General features: G+C 43.4%; 1 protein-coding gene across 2 annotated transcripts in view; it reads right to left on the reverse strand.

Annotated features, from left to right (window-relative positions):
• The window catches only part of PC (pyruvate carboxylase), a 342,511-nt gene that overhangs the window by 290,681 nt on the left and 33,962 nt on the right, over positions 1-17,868 (reverse strand). For both annotated transcript variants that reach the window (XM_073578487.1, XM_073578486.1), the window contains exon 5: positions 6,571-6,716. In XM_073578487.1, the coding sequence (XP_073434588.1) occupies positions 6,571-6,716 (146 nt within the window). The remainder of the gene's footprint in view (positions 1-6,570; positions 6,717-17,868) is intronic.

A 17,868-nucleotide genomic window follows, 5' to 3' on the forward strand; every position in this document is an offset into this window, starting at 1 on the left:
CCGCTTAGTTACCAACCTCTCTGGTTTTCTGTAGCTTAGCTTGGTCTTGCGCTCCTCCTCGGTGACCCAATCATAACACCAACCCCCAGGACCCATACTTGCTCATGGGTGGGAGGGTCCGACCCCCGGGACCTCACACAAATGGGCAGAACGGGAAAATTGTATTCCCTTTAGAATGGAGAAACAATGCACACTCCTTAACGCTGCCCCATTAATTTCCTGCACTCGGCTGTTGGAGTATCAGGCATCTGGCCCGCTGCTCCAATTTGAAACAGAGATAAAAGTGCCCCATCAGGAATAAAAATTCCCCTTTCTGTTGATCGGTGTGGGTCCCAGGTGTCAGACTCTCACCGATCAGCAAGTATGGGTCTCAGCGGTCAGACACCTACTGATAAGTCATCACCTGTCCTGTGAATTGTTGTTAACTTCTTTTCACCAGAACCTTGCTAAAAAGTGAAACCCCATAAAAAGTTTGGGTTCTGGCATCCGACCGAACATTAGTCCAAAGTTCGGTTCAGTTACGAGAACTATACCCGAACCTGAATCAATGGGGACCCAAACTTTGGGGCTGGGAAATCTCTCTCCCCTCTCCCTGGATTCCCAAGCTATAAAATGGAATTCCAGAAGAAAGTTATAATTCAGGTTCCCTCAGCTCTATTGCTGATCACTGGTTGTTCATATGATGGGACCCACCATGACCTCGAGAACAGGACGGTTCAGCATAGAGCAGAAGTCGCGCATGCCCAATCTCTGCTCTCTTCATTGTCTATGTGGCTATCGAGCGCTGCGCTCAGCTTACTCAAGCAGTAGCACCATAGACCATGACAACAGCAGAGGTCGAGCAGGCACATCAAGCCCTGGAAGTGCCTGTAGATCCCGTAGCGATCGGCCTTTGAGGCAATCAGCAAGTTATACCCCATCTCCGGGATGCATTTACAGCAGTACCAGCCACAGGTTAGAGACAGATTTCCTGTATTAGGGTATGTGCACAGGTGAAGTATTTGGTGCAGAAATTTCTGATGCGTTACTTAACATGGTGTAAATGCCGCTGTACTCCTGACTCCGGTGATGTTTTTCTTTTGTTTCTGCGCCCCTCCATTCCTGAGATATGGTCCCCTCTTTCCTGTAGAAAAATCTAGTCTGCTTAGCCAAGTGGGCGAGGTCCTCAGCTCTTCTGTGGGCGTGCGTATGCAGGACCACGCCCACTGGCTAAAAAGACAAGATTCACACACCGGGAACAGTGGGCTATATCTCAAGAACGGAGAGTCAAAGGAGAGAAAGAAAAACAGCGCCTGATTCAGGAGACTAGCGGCATTTACACCAGGTAAAAAAAAAAACTACATGCTTATGGCAAGTGACAGGTCCCTTTAAGATCTATTCTGATGCCAAATTTTATGCACAACTGACACTACTGGCATCAGATGCAGCCCTATAAATGTTTTGCTAAGAAAAAAAAAAAATCTGCAACTGAACCGCTAACGTAGATGTGAACAGAGCCCTAAATGTCCAACATACACAAAAAGCTGCTGCAGAAAGAGTGGAAAGTAAAATCTGAAATGAACACCGTAAATGCTGCATCTCAGCTGCTCATAGCGGCTCTTATTAATATTTCTTTAGCGGGCGGCAGAATACCATCTGTTACAGCAGGATACATGGAAATTAAACCTTTCAGCCTGCAGAGCTGCGGCCTGGAGCTACAGTGGTGGGGGAACTAGGAAGGGATCGGAATATTTATGGTTGGGGAAAACCCGATGAGTATTTATCCTAATCAGCTGCAAGGGACCTGGAGGGCATCATTAAGTCATAAACATTAGAAGATAGATCTATGGGAATGTGGCACAGCGGAAACTAAGCGAAATTAAAAGGAAGGGGAAAAAGGTGGAATATAAAGTGACCCCGAGACAGCAAGCTGGCAAACAAGAAGAAATGCTGCGTCATAGGAATCCAACACATTAATGGAATAGTGTAACCAGTAAATTACCTAATGTTTTGTTTTCATGATTGAGAGGGGGTACCTAAAGCTGCAACATGGCACTCATAGAATCGTAGAGTTGGAAGGGACCTTCTGGGCCATCTGGTCCAACCCCCTGCTCAAAGCAGGATTCGCTAAATCATCCCAGTCAGATGTCTGTCCAGCCTCTGTTTGAAGACTTCCATTGAAGGAGAACTCACCACTTCTTGTGGCAGCCTGTTCCACTCATTGATCACTCTGTCAAAAAGTTTTTTCTAATATCTAATCTGTGTCACCGCCCATTCAGTTTCATCCAATTGCTTCTAGTCTTTCCTTGTGCAAATGAGAATAAAGTTGATCCTTCTACAATGTGACAGCCCTTGAGATATTTGTAGACAGCTATTAAGTCTCCTCTCAGTCTTCTCTTTTGCAGGCTAAACATTCCCAAATCCTGCAACCTTTCCTCATAAGACAGGGTTTGCAGACCGGTCACCATTCTGGTCACTCTTTTCTGAACTTGCTCCAGTTTGTTGATGTCTTTTTTTAAAATGTGGTGCCCAAAACTGGACACAATATTCCAGATGAGGTCTGACCAAAGAGGAGTAGAGGGAAATAATGACTTCACGTGATCTAGACTGTATGCTTCTGTTAATACATCCTGGAATTGCATTTGCCTTTTTTGCTGCTGCATCACACTGTTGACTCATATTCAGTCTGTGATCTATTAGTATACCCAAGTCTTTTTCACATGTGCTGTTGCTTAGCCCTATTCCTCCCATTCTGTATATGCTTTTTTCATTTTTATTGCCCACATGTAGTACTTTGCATTTTTCCCTGTTAAAAACCCATTCTGTTAGTTGCTGCCCACTTCTCCAGTTAATTTAGATCTTTTTGAATCCTCTCTCTCTCTTCTCTAGTATTAGCTATCCCTCCTAGCTTTGTGTCATTAGCAAATTTAATCAGTTTACCCTCAATTCCCTCATCTAAATCGTTGATAAAGATGTTGAACAATACAGGGCCCAGGACAGAGCCCTGTGGTACCCCACTTGAGACATTCTTCCAACTGGACGTGCAGCCATTTACGACCACTCTTTGGGTCCGATCACTAAGCCAGTTATGAATCCACCTAACAGTTGCCTTGTCCATTCCATACTTAGTCATTTTATCAATAAGGATTGTATGAGATACTTTGTCAAATGCTTTGCTGAAGTCAAGATATACTATATCTACAGCATTTCCTTGATCCACCCAATCAGTGATTCCGTCATAGAAGGAAATTAAATTAGTCTGACATGACTTATTAGTTACAAACCCATGCTGACTCTGTTTAATCACTTCATTCTTATCCAGGTACTGACATACATGTTGTTTAATAATTTGTTCAAAGATCTTTCCTGGTATAGAAGTCAGACTCACCGGCCTATAGTTGCCTGGGTCCACCTTCTTCCCTTTTTTGAAGATAGGAACAACATTTGCTCTTCTCCAGTCTTCTGGGACTTCTCCTGTTCTCCGAGAATTTTCAAAGATTATGGAGAGGGGTTCAAAAATTTCTTCTACTATCTCCTTCAGTACTCTGGGGTGTAATTCATCTGGACCTGGAGACTTGAATTCATTTAGGTTAGCTAAGTGTTTCCTCACTATCTTTCTGTTTATAGATATCCTGGATTCTTCTATTCCCTTAAAAGGACAGTGAAGAACAGTTGATGTTACTTTTCCTTTCTGAGAGAAAACAGATGCAAAATAGGAATTTAAAAGTTCGGCCTTCTCAACATCCTATCTTACTATTTCATCATTTTCATCCTGTAAAAATCCTATAACATCTTTGGCTTTTCTTTTACTTTTGACATATCCCCAAAATCCTTTATTATTGCTTTTGACATCTCTTGCAAGCTTCAATTCATTGTCAGCTTTAGCTAATATGATTTGTGCCCTGCAGGTTCTGCAGACAGCATTATATTCTTCTTTAGATATGCCTCCCTCTTTCCATTTTATAAACATTTTTTTCTTCCTTTTTAGCATGTGCTTAAGTTCTGTGTTCATCCATCCAGGTTTCCTTAAATGCTTCCAATTCTTCCCTCTTTTCGGAATTGTTAATATTTGTGCTTTGAGAATTTCATTTTTCAAGATTTCCCATCCTTCCTGGACATTTTTGTCTTTAAGGATATCCAGCCATTGGATCCCTCCAATTCTCTGAATCCCTTAAAATCTGCCTTTCTGAAATCTAACCTTGAAGTCTGAGTCTTCACATCCTCCTCTAGTTATCCAAAATTCTAAAATAGCATGGTCGCTACCTCCTAGGGTCCCAGCCACTTTTACCTCCTCAACCATTTCCTCCCTGTTTATAAGGATTAGATCCAAGGTAGCAGTTCCCCTTGTTTTCTCCCCTACCTTTTGGAAGATGAAGTTGTCAGCAAGAGAGGATAAGAATTTCCTTGACCTGTTAGTTTTGCCTGAGAGATTCCCAACAAAATGTCTGGATAGTTGAAATCTCCCATGACAACTGTCATATTTTTGGATAACTTGGCCATTTGATGCATAAAGAGTTCATCCATATCTTCAGCTTATATTTAAGCTCAGAATTTGTATGACTATGATTAATAAACAGACTAAGCGCAAAGTAAATTTTCTTGTACCTTTGAGTCTTTTTTCATTTCCTTCCGCCTCCATGTGCATTTAACGTCACAGCGCTGACATTCGTATCTGCAAAAGCTAGTTTTTCCGGCGGCACCCTGATTCTCTTCATTCCTGCATGCCCCCGCCCCTTTGCTCTCCTGTGTGTTTCTCGACAGATCTCAATTTAGGCAATGATTATTTGTATGGATGGGGTGACCGTTTATGGTTTTGAATGTAGCGACTGCAACCCAACTATTTGGCCAATATTAGTTACTATTTACAAGCTCCACATTCACCTTTTGGTCCATGGAGATCTTCAGAGCGGGATCATGCTCTCTCCTGCATGCATAGCAGAGCGGAGTTGAACGGTAATACAACACAGTTGTCGGGCAATGAGGATGTCGTGAGAGTTGGGGGGGGGGGGGTTACTAGGAAGGTCATAAGTGCATCTGTTTTAATGAATTATACAGGATCATTAAGTGCAAATACAGATGGCATTAAAGGGATCTTCAGCATAGCATTGCTGAACTGTGATACTACCGAGCTGGCAAATATTTAAATATTTTATTAGACAGGGTCATTAGGCGCATCTGTTTTTTCATGAGTTAGACAGGGTCATTAGGCGCATCTGTTTTTTCATGAGTTAGACAGGGTCATTAGGTGCATCTGTTTTTTCATGAATTAGACAGGGTCATTAGGTGCATCTGTTTTTTCATGAATTAGACAGGGTCATTAGGCGCATCTGTTTTTTCATGAATTAGACAGGGTCATTAGGCGCATCTGTTTTTTCATGAATTTGGGTCATTAGGCGCATCTGTTTTTCATGAATTAGGGTCATTAGACGCATCTGTTTTTTCATGAATTAGGGTCATTAGGCGCATCTTTTTTCATGAATTAAACTGGGTCATTAGGCGCATCTTTTTTCATGAATTAAACTGGGTCATTAGGCGCATCTGTTTTTCATGAATTAGACAGGGTCATTAGGCGCATCTGTTTTTCATGAATTAGACAGGGTCATTAGGCGCATCTGTTTTTCATGAATTAGACAGGGTCATTAGGCGCATCTGTTTTTTCATGAATTAGACAGGGTCATTAGGCGCATCTGTTTTTTCATGAATTAGACAGGGTCATTAGGCGCATCTATTTTTTCATGAATTAGACAGGGTCATTAGGCGCATCTGTTTTTTCATGAATTAGGGTCATTAGACGCATCTGTTTTTTCATGAATTAGGGTCATTAGACGCATCTGTTTTTTCATGAATTAGGGTCATTAGACGCATCTGTTTTTTCATGAATTAGGGTCATTAGGCGCATCTTTTCATGAATTAGGGTCATTAGGCGCATCTTTTTTCATGAATTAAACTGGGTCATTAGGCGCATCTGTTTTTCATGAATTAGGCAGGGTCATTAGGCGCATCTGTTTTTTCATGAATTAGACAGGGTCATTAGGTGCAAATGCATCTGTAACTAGAGGGATCTTTAGAGTAGCATAGCTGAAATGTGCTACAATTCAAAAGTTAGAGGTTTTATGACACAGGATCAGTGGATGCAACTACACATGCTCGATCGACAGCATTACAATGGGGACAGATCCAGTGGCAACAAAAGGGTAAAGAAAGCCCTGCCGTTCTTCATTAAGGGGGTGACAGCTGCAAATAAGGGCAGATTTAAAAAGAAAAAAAAAAAAAAAAAAAAAGGCTGCTGGCACACATGATTGATTCTGTACCCACAAAAAAAAAAAAAAAAAACACAAACAAAAAAAAAAAATAATAATTTTGGGAGTTACCCTTAACTAAAACAGAGGACACTGTCAAATGAAATGCCCGATAGACCTCCCTTGACATGTAAAAGAGTCATTAAGAATATGCTTTCTTCAGTGTAAAATAGCCAGAACTGCAAAGCGGGGAGCTCCTACTGAAACCCAGCAATGTGAACACAGTCTTATCCCGCTTGACTGGTCATCAGATCAGGCTTGAATATGAAGTATCCCGATTGTGAAACTATACCTCATAACTCCGCACCACTCTCATGCCTCGTCCGCCACCGCCATACGCAGCCTTGAAGATTATAGGGAAGCCATATTTGTTTGAGAATTCCTGTGCTTCTGTTATACAAGTAATAGGAGAGTCCGTGCCGGGAACGACTGGTACGCCTGTGAAGAAAATATGGAGGTCAGAATGGACTTCATATTTCTGTGGTGTGGGTGAAGTTTCCAGTGTACCTAGGAAAAAAATTGATTTTTTTTTTCTTAAAACACTGCCAACGCTTCCCAAAGTGTTACACAAAAAAAAAAAAAAAACACCACACAACACATTATGAAGCCCCCCGGAACTTACAAATTACATTTTCTGCCAAACCAAAACCATCGTTAAAAGTTCTCTTGCTGGGAAGGAGAAAGGAAAAAGGGAAAGTAAAGAACTTTATCCTTTAGGCCTCCTAACCAGTTCTCCTGATTCGCACTGATGAGGGGTAAAGCCCCATAACATGTTTCTGCAACTGAAGTTTCAGGTTTGGCCGTATAACCCCAAGTCATGTGGCAAGGCACTATAAAGAGTCGATATTGACTTTTAGGATTGCTACCTCCAAAACAGGAGCCCCTAGAAAGTCCCTCCTCTGTGAAGAGTCCAATTTTTCCTGTCTTGAAGAAATCCACTAGAGATCACTGGGGATTAATTTTACATCTGATCACTTTCATTTTTGGGGTTTATTCAACGGAATATGGATTAAAATCCATTTGTTTTATAGCAGACAGAGTATAGGGGGGAGGCTCCTGCTGCAGGTAGTTGTCCAACCACCAGACAAAGGATTGTGAGCAGGAGGGTGGATGGCTGGTCACAGGCAGACAGCCCCATTAGCGGACACAGGGTGGCCTTTTATTTATACGCAGGTAGGAAAATGGAGGCCCCCTAGGAGTAAGAATAAGGGGCCCCTCTGTAGGACTCTGGCTGATATATATGGACATCTATTCATCTGAATAAACACCATATAATATGAGCTGGGCACCGCAGAATCAGGCGATTGCCAGGGGCGACGTATGTAGGTGCCGAGAACGTGACCCGGCGGGGGTGATGAACGCAGCCTCGCTCCCACCATAACTGCAGGAAGGGCAGCACAATCCAATCATGGCGAGTCACAGCACAAAAGGAGGCACAAATCACCATCATCATAGAGACAGTGCAAAACCTCACAAAAGTCCCCATGGCTGCCCGTCCTTTACAAATGCCCTGTATATCCTAAAGGGCCGCGAGCAGATTTGTATGCACAGACACATCACACAAGACACCACGCAGCCATTCAAAAGGGCAACGCTAAAATCCCTGTACGAGAGTCCAAAAGTGTATTACAATACAAAACAAACTTTGCAAAAAACAACAAGACAAAACACTTTACATAAAATACACAAAGAATAATGCTCAGAATTGCTTTTCGAGTGACTGTAATGACTTTCTCAAAGTGTACACACATACCATACAGGTAAAAATATGTGCCCCCTCCACATTACACCTACAGGAACTTTTCTGATCCCATCCTTTTCTACATCCATAGAGCTTAACCCTCGGAGGTATATTTGTTTTTGCCCTTCCATTTTTTGCTCCCCTTCTTCCCAGAGCCATAACTTTATTATTTGGTCAATATGGCCATGTGAGGGGCTTGTTTTTTGCAGGACGAGTTGTAGTTTTGAACGACACCATTGATTTTACCATACCGTGTAGTGTATTGGAAAATGGGAAAAAAAAAAATCTAAGGCTACTTTCACACTTGCGTTTTTTTGCTGCGCGTTTTTTGTGCAAAAAAACGCATGGAAAAAACGCATACAACCGCTGGTTTTTTTTCAAGCATATGCAGGAAAAAAACGCAGCGTTTTTATGCGTTTTTAGTGCGTTTGCGTTTTTTTCAACATTGTCATCACCAAAAAAAATCAAGATATTATTAGGGTTAGGGGTTAGAGTTAGTAGTACTAACCCTAACCCCTGACTCTAACCCTAACCAACCCTAACCCCAAACCCTGACTCTTCTAACCCCAACCATTGTCTAACCAATGTACAACTAAAAAACGCATGCGCAGCTATAGACTTACAATGGGTGTCTTGCTGTAAACGCGCATGCGTTTTGGGGCAAGTCGGTCGCACAAAAAATGCAACAAGCTGCATTTTGTGCGCCCGAGCGCACACTGCAAAAAAACACATGCGCACAAAAACGCATACAAACGCATGGGTAAGCGCACATAAGCGCATCCCATGCAAAATATAGGGGGGAAAAACGCATGCGTTTTTTAGCGCTAAATAACAGCGCAAAAAAACGCAAGTGTGAAACAAGCCTAAGTGCGGTGAAATTGCCATGCTCACTAAATGCTAAAACTGCCCTGCCATTATGATTCTCCAGGTCATTGTGAGTTCTTAGACACCAAACATGTCCAGGTTCTATTTTATCCAAGTGGTGAAAAAAAAATTAAGTTTGTTAGAGAAAAAAAAAAAAAACTGCACCGTTTCCAATACCCGTAGCGTCTCCATTTTTCATGTTCCCAGGTTGGGTGAGGGCTTATTTTTTTGCATGCCGGGCTGATGTTTTTAATGATACCATTTTGGTGCAGATATGATTTTTTGATTGCCCGTTATTGCATTTTAATGCAATGTTGCTGGGACCAAAAAAAACGTAATTCTGGCGTTGATTTTTTCTTAAAACGTAGTTTAGCGATTGGGTAAAAAAAAATTTATTGATAGATCGGGCGATTCTGAACGCGACAATACCAAATATGTGTATATTTGATTTTTTTTTTTTTTTTTTTGAATGGGGCGAAAGGGGGGGGTGACTCGAACTTTTATTTTTTTAATTTTTTTAATATTTTTAAAAACTTTTTTTTTTTACTTTCTGCATGTCTCAATAGTCTTTATGGGAAACTAGAAGCTGCAGTTGTCTGATCTCCTCTACTACACACAGGTGATGATCAGACCTCTGGATGTCATGCCAACCCATAGGCGACCCGCGGTCATGTGACACGGGCGACGATGGGTGGGAGTATGGACGCGCTTCCAGCACGATCACATTAAATCTCACATTCAATCTCTGACGGCGGCATTTAACAGGTTAACAGCAGCGGGTGGATTTCGATTCCACCCGCGGATGTTGCGGGCACATTAGCTGTATAGATCAGCTGACGTGTGTCCGGAAAGGTGCGGGCTCCACGCCGAAGCCCGCACCAGACAGGGGGGAGTCCGACATCGGCGTACTATTACGGGGAGTCCGTGGGAATCTTTGTCCATTCATCCAGAAGAGCATTTTTGAGATCAGACCTTGATGTTGACGAGAGGCTGGGATTGTAATCTTCAGTCTTGGATGGGTCAAGGTCTAGGCTCTGTGCGGCTGGGTGGTCATGTTCTTCCACCAAAGCCCTACCTCCATGTCTGTATGGACCTTGTGCACTGGGCACGGTCATGGGGAACAGAAAGTGGTCTACCCCAAACTGTCCCCACAAATGTAGAAGCTATAATGGTCCATGATGTGTTGTGCTAAAGAATTAAGATTTCTCTTCTTAGGAACCAAGGAGCCAAGACCGAACCCTAAAAAACAAGCCAATAGTATTCAGGGTTGTGGAGTCGGAGTCGGAGCCCATTTTGGTGGAGTCGGAGTCATGGAAATTAAGGAGTCGGAAGTTTGGCTTACCGACTCCACAGCCCTGATAGTGTTAACCTCCTCCACCATCAGTGCGGCGGGTAACGTTCTCCTGGAATCACCAAACCCAGATTCCTCCATCATTTGAGCAGGGGGTTGGACCAGAAGGCCCAGGAGGTCCCTTCCAACTCTATGATTCTATGATCAGACGCCACATAGAGAAGTATGATCCGTCACTGAACAGATCACGTCTCCTCCAGAGTCCAGTGATGGTGGCTTTACACCACTCCATCCAATGTGCTTGGTGATGCTCTGCATAAATCTGTTCGGCCAAGGAAACCCATCGCCATGAAGATTCCCCAACCAGTTTGCCCATTAATAAAAAAAAGTGCAATGTCTGGCATCGAAATTTTCAATGTATACAGAATGATAAAAAATAAAAAAAAAAGAAAAAAGAAAAAAACTTTTCCTTTATCAGACAATTTACTTCCAAAGTCAAGTACCGGCAAAGGTAATAATGTTTGCTTCCTCCCGTAAATCCACCTAAGTGGACATCGCTCATGCGGCGTACAGGTGCAGGCGGACGGCTTGTATTACTTTTGAGAACATATTTCGTGATATCGCCAAAAAACTGCTCACTTAATGTTGGGAATCTCCGCAGGGGGAGCGCGCTGTCACATCCCCGGGTAAGAATAATGGGCGTTTGTGGGGTGGGGGGGAATGCAACACCGGAGCCAAGACAGAAAGCCGTCAGGACAATTTAACAGCCGCTCCGCAATAAAGCTGCCACTTACAGGACAGCTGTCGCCTTCACCACTACAGGAGGTGACAGTAAGAGAAGAGGTAGAGAAGACGGATCAAATACAAGCTTTAGCCAAAACTGTGCAGCATGGTGGGGACGCGCTCATTTAGTTAATGAAGGAGGGTCCCTCCATTAGGATGCTGAAAGAAAAAAAAAAAAAAAAAAAAACCAACACAGAAAATAAATACAGACCCCAGCACCTCTTCCCTTAAAGAAGCCCTCCTCCTCATCCTCCTATCATAATTTTTATCCTCTTAGTATATTGCAATCATCATATTATACAGCACTGTGTGCTTGCAATTGCTCATTTTGTCTTTCTACCCAAATGATTCTTCTCTTTTCTCTGCGTTATGTAGAAACAGGAAGTCTCTTGCCCGTGTAGAAATCATCCCCCTCCTCCATCTGCTAGGGACTTTTGCAGTGACTCATACAGGGAAATTTGACCTCCTGTTTCTAGATAGAACTTAGAAGGATTCAGCTAGTCAGTTTTTAATCACGTGATGTCATAGACCTAATGGAAAGAGAAAAATCATCTGGGTAGAAAGACAAAATGAGCAATTGCGTGGAAGAGGGAGGAGGACTTCTTTAATTTTCTCCATTCATATGATCCACATCACAGTGAGGGGGTGAGAGTGGGAGAGAGGGGGAGAGAGGGGGGCACATGAGAAAAATAGGTTATCGAACACAACAATATTCTCAATGATTTAATGACCCCAAATATAATCAGTCAGATCAAAAATGACAAATGAGACAGGCTTTCAGAAGGTAAAGGGTGTGGTGCAAACCAAAATATTAGAACATGGGGGCATAGAATTAAATTTCAGATAAATTAATGTTTAACATTCAATAAATATGTGAAACCAATCGCCATATTGTTTCATGAAAAAGCCCCGTAAATGTGAGACCCAACCGCTCTTAGCAAGACATATTACGTGAGTATGCACAATGGAAGATGGTGCTGGGATCCCACAGTCGAAATATAGAAAGGTATAGCACAAGGCAACATGAGAAAACCTATCGAAACAAAGTAGCGCTCATTCTGAAGGTCGTCCAAGAGACAGATTTACCAAGGGGAGGTAATGATTGTGCCCGCCAGTCGCAACGCGTGTCGCCGTCTAAAGCAGCTTCGTCAGGGGAGGTAACAAAAGTCAGTAGCAAGGCCGTTTAATTCAACATACGTACACTTAAATCAGTGGGATTAATAAAAGGCCATAGCCACAGATATTACAATCATTACATGGATAGGAGCCCCGAAGTTGGAAAACCAGAATGGGTCCTAATAGCGTGTTTCACAAAAACTCCTCATCAGAGCATCACGAAGATTCGGGGCCCTCCTTGCACTGAGCAATGGGTGCTCAGGTAACAGATTCGAAATTCGGATGTCATTTTTCAGAATTTTCCAATTTGTCTCAAACAGTCTCTCGACTTTATCCCATTGGTTATGGAAAGTGGTGATGAATCTAAGACCATCATCCACAGCCCGAGAGCCGGGATTAAGAAGGGCATCACGGGTGGTAGTGCCCGCTTTACGATAGGCACATGAGCGAGAGCGTGGGATTAATGGGCCGCTCCCAACATTGAGCGTTCTCACTATTCCAATTTCTCTGATTAATGGTGGTCTTTCTGCCGGCAATGAAGTGTGTGCACGTGATCCCAGTAGTTGCCTGGACACAGATGAGAAAGCTGTGTTCAGGTTAGGCGATACTTTCCAGGTTTACGGTACTGATGGCCTTTCCTGTAGATAGGTCTTCAATATTAGATTGGTGGGGTTCCAACACTTGGGCACCCCCCCGCCAATCATCTGCATGCCGCTCCGCCAATAATTACTATAGGGAACCGGACCTGTGAGACTCCATACACGGTGTAGTGGCCGCTGCTGGGTACTGGAGTTCAGCTTCTGCTCAAGTGAATAGGAGCGTAATAATCAGGACGGTGCCTAGACCGGTCACCCTCGCACCTCTCCCGAATTTACTCCTAAAGCTTGCTTAAGCACTTGTGTTCACTTCGAGAACGCCACCGGCAGCAGCTTATCTGGCCAAGAGCAAAAAGGATCGGCTGTCAGAGAATCGGCCATGCCAGATCCTTACCTCCCCGGACACCATCACTGAGACTCAGAAGGCCTCTAGACTGTTAGCCAAGCCCACCCATATCATGCTTATGGGGGGCATTAGAACTACAAATGGGATTGTACATTTACACAAGCTTAACAGATCGGCATTTACACAGGATTGCTGAAATTCCACTTTTGCTGGTTCTTCGCGTCTCTACATCCTAAAGTTTAACTTCTGGCACTTTTTTTTAGAAATTTTCATGTTGTTAGAACTCAGATCCATCATGCATTAAAAGGACACGTTTTATAGGGTCATATTTGGCTGACGGATGCCCCGCCAAACAAACTTGACAGCCATAATTGTTCTTCAAGCTTTATCTGACCTCCCGTTTCATAGGATCATTAAACAAGATGCCGACACTTACACAGATCCAACCGATTCACGTCTATTTATATTGATTTTAGTGCGGCATTTAATAAAGATCCTCATGCAAATCCTACAATTAGTGGCCCGGAGATCGCGGAAAGCTCAATGCCGGTAATCTTCAAATCAGTAATAGAAAAGAAAAACTCATTAAGTGCAAATCAGTCCCTCCAGACCTACAAGGTCAAGGCTCCAGACAGAGCGCAGGAGAAAGGATCGCAGCGAGAAACGGGTGACGTCATAGACAAGGTGCCGTCATTTGGGACAGTGTTACATCCATTTGTCTTATGAGGCTGCAATGTGTAAAAGTATCGCCCCGGCAAGGCCAAGTGTGCCAAGGCTTCCATTATATACAGAAGTTGTGACATCAGTGTGGACAGGGCTCTGTAACAAAACTGGCGCATCTCGAATAACAGTTTGTTTTTTTTTACAGTTAGAGATCACTATATAAAATAGAGTTGTTTCGCCTCACAGCTTCTTCTGGGGGTAATGAGTTGGGAAGCTGAACCGTAATGTTGTATACGAGTAGCCATGTGTTTCAATCAGTTAAAAAAAAAAAAAAATACGTCCATCACCTGATGTTTTTCCACACGGTGCTAATTAAGGCGCTATGTTCAGCTTTCAACAGCGGCGGCAAAGTGCAGATGCCTGCACAGTTCAACTCCATCAAATATATGGCCTTATACACCTACCCCAACTAATGTTAATGGCTCAATACGTACCAAAGAGGTCAAAAAGTCCTAAGACTTTGATTGAAGACCCTATGGGATTCGTTTATTGTGACCAGTCTTACATACTCAATAGACAGGCAAAGAAAATCTCTAGATTCTAAGAATAATAAGCAATGGTATAACAGTTATTGCTAAAAAAATAAAGTACATTACCGGGAAATTATCTAATGTTTTATAGAGAGCAGAGAAGAGGTAATAGACGGTGGAGAGGAAATAAGTGCAGGATAGAAGCTGTGCTGAAACAGGAGCAAATAAAGGCAGCAGCCTCCTGGACACAGACAGAGCTCACATCCAACCAATATTAACAGAAGAGACACTCGTACAACAGCATTAGGAGGAGGAAGAGCGCCGAGAGATGGCTGCTCTGGCATGAGGCTCCTGAGTTTTTTAGTTTTTTACCCCGTTTAATTGTTAATTCTCCCTTTGGTTCACTCACCATTGCGTAGCTACAGGATTCGGCAGAGCTGGGAGTAGTGTGGAGACTGCGATCAGCTGGGACCGGTGTCTTTCTGTCCTCGTGGCGATCCGTGCCTGGATTCAGCTGGGAGAGAGTGAAGCTGCTGGCTGCCTGCCAACTTTCCTACAACTTGTACCCATTTCCAGCAAGCAGATGATCCCAGGATAGGAAACCTGGTGGAGTGTGCGGTGCTGGAGTTGTTCTGGAGATCTTGTGGTCCACGTGGAGCTGTAGGGCTACAGGATTCGGCAGAGCTGGGAGTAGTGTGGAGACTGCGACCAGCTGGGACCGGTGTCTTTCTGTCCTCGTGGAGCTCCGTGCCTGGTTTCAGCTGGGAGAGAGTGAAGCTGCTGGCTACCTGCCTTGTACCCATTTCCAGCATGCAGATGATCCCGGGATAGGAAAGCTGGTGGAGTGTGCGGTGCTGGAGATGTTCTGGAGATCTTGTGATCCAGGTGGAGCTGAAGGGGTGAGCTGGGCAGGTTTGGACTGACTGTTGGCGTGTCCCCTGATGTCCCTGTCTTGTTGCACCCATGCCCTCCCCCCCAGCAGTGCTGGGAGCACCCTTTATGGAAAGTTGTACATTTAACTCTGCTAAGCTGTGACTGTTCAGTCTTTATAGCTACAAGCTGAGTGTAGTCATGGCCACTGCACTCTGTAAACCTACTCTTATGATTTCAAGGGACGATTTATTATTCTGGAATCATCCGCAATTTCTCATGGACTCCCCTTCTTGGAGCATGATTGCTAATTCAACAATTGAGCACATAAAATCCATTACTTCTGTGAAACCTGTGGAGGTGTACTGCAAGAGAGGTAGGAGAGGAGGCATCCTGGCAAGCCTTCGGAGGAGAGGGTTCAGAACAGCTCTTCCTTCACTCCACTTGGCTAATGTCCGTTCCTTATCTAACAAAATGGAGGATCTGAACTTACTTTGTAACATGAGATCTGATATGGCCAATTCAGCTGCTCTTTGTTTTACTGAGACCTGGTTGAATGAGACCATCCCTGATTGTAGTCTGGATCTACCTGGTTTTGTTATCTACAGAGCTGACCGTGATTGTGTAGCTTCAGGTAAACAAAGGGGGGTGGGGTATGTCTCTACATCAACACTAGCTGGTGCTGTGATGTTAACATACTGGGAAAAGGTTGCTCTCCAGATCTAGAGTACCTTGCACTCAATTGTAGACCATTTTACGCTCCAAGAGAGTTTTCATCTATGGTTCTGGTTGCAGTATATATTCCCCCTCAAGCATCTGTTAAAGCTGCTATTGGTGAATTAGAATGCAAAATATCAGAATGGGAGAAAGGATCTCCTGAAGCATTTGTGATCGTAATGGGGGACTTTAACAAAGGAAAACTCAACCTGGATCTCCCCAAATTTACTCAACATATAAACTGCTTCACGAGAGAGAACAATACGCTTGATCACTGCTATACAGTCATGAAAGGGGCCTACAGGGCAGTGAGGAGAGCAGCAGTGGGCTTTTCAGATCATTGTCTAATTCATTTAATTCCGGCCTACAGGCAAAGGTTGAAAACATCCAAACCTACAGTTTATACAAAGAAGACATGGTCTGAGGAGGCAAAATTGCAACTGCAAGCATGCTTTGAATGCACGGACTGGGAGGTATTCCAGGAAACATGCTCGGGTCTGGATGAATGGGTTGATGCAGTGTCCTCATATATCCGTTTTTGTGAAGACACGTTTATTCCATCCAAATCTGTCCACTTTCGGGGAAACAACAAGCCGTGGTTTGCAAATAAAGTCAGGTTGATCCGTAAGAGAAAAGAGGAGGCTTATAAAGCAGGCGATATTACTGAATTCAAGAAACTTAGGAACTCGCTATCTAAAGAGATCAAGTTAGCCAAACACGAGTATGCAAAGATTCTGGAGGAAAGGTTCTCATCAAAAGATACTAGATCTGCATGGAGAGGATTAAGAGAGGTCACCAATTATAAAAGCCACCCCACTATAGTGAACCCCAGCAGAAGTCTGGCAGCAGAGTTAAATGAATTCTACTGCAGATTTGAGGCAAGCTCTACACACAGTGGCTATTCATCTCTAAGCTCCTCAGTCTGTTCATATAAAGATCATTCATTGTGCAACACCCAAGTAGTGATCTCCGAGGCAGAGGTGATACGCATCCTGAAGGGACTTAAGGTCAAAAAGGCACCTGGCCCTGATGGTGTATCTCCAATGTGTCTGAAAGTATGTGCTACCCAGCTTGCTCCTATACTGACAAATATATACAATGTGTCACTGAAAGAGTGCGTTGTACCTCAGTGTTGGAAAAATTCCACAATTATCCCTGTCCCCAAGAAAGTGGGATCCTCTGAGTTGAACGACTATAGACCAGTAGCACTCACATCTGTAGCTATGAAAGTCTTCGAAAGAATTATGATGTCCCATCTGATAAAATTCACGCAGAAGCTATGGGACCCGCTTCAGTTTGCCTATAAGGAGAATCGTTCGGCAAAAGACACTGTCAATCTGGCACTGAAGTACATTTTGGATCATACAGATGAACGGCACTCATATGTCCGGATTCTTTTCATGGACTTTAGCTCAGCGTTCAATACCATTGATCCGAATTTACTTCATAAGAAAATGGTAGCTCTTGGAGTCCCTCTCAACTTATGCTTGTGGATTTATAACTTCCTGACAGCCAGGATACAGAGTGTAAAAGTTGGACCATTCACTTCGGACACCTTGGTCACAAACATCGGGGCACCTCAGGGGTGTGTTTTGTCCCCGTTACTGTTTTCTCTCTATACAAATGATTGCATCTCTTCAGCAGACTCAGTAAAAATCTTGAAATTTGCCGATGATATGACACTGATTGGTCTCATCAGGGGAAATGCTGAAGACTTGTATCGGAGTGAGGTGGAAAGAATATGTGACTGGTGTAAAGCCAATAATCTTGTACTCAACACTAAAAAAACTGCTGAGATGGTTGTGGATTTTAGGAAAGATCAACATGAGATACTTCCAATCTACATCCATGACGAAGTGGTTCTTAGGGTCACAGAGACCAAATTCCTTGGTGTTATCTCTCATGATCTTAAATGGGGGAAAAACGTGGATGCTGTTATAAGAAAAGCACAACAGAGGATGTTCTTCCTGCGTCAGCTGAAAAGATATGGTTTGTCTAAGAATCTGCTGATCTTATTCTTTAATGCTGTCATCAGATCTGTGATTTGTTCCTCTCTGATAGTCTGGTATGGGG

The sequence above is a fragment of the Dendrobates tinctorius genome, unplaced genomic scaffold (genome assembly GCF_039654945.1).
Source record: "Dendrobates tinctorius isolate UK_male_01 unplaced genomic scaffold, ASM3965494v1 ptg000059l, whole genome shotgun sequence".
Lineage (NCBI taxonomy): Eukaryota > Metazoa > Chordata > Amphibia > Anura > Dendrobatidae > Dendrobates > Dendrobates tinctorius.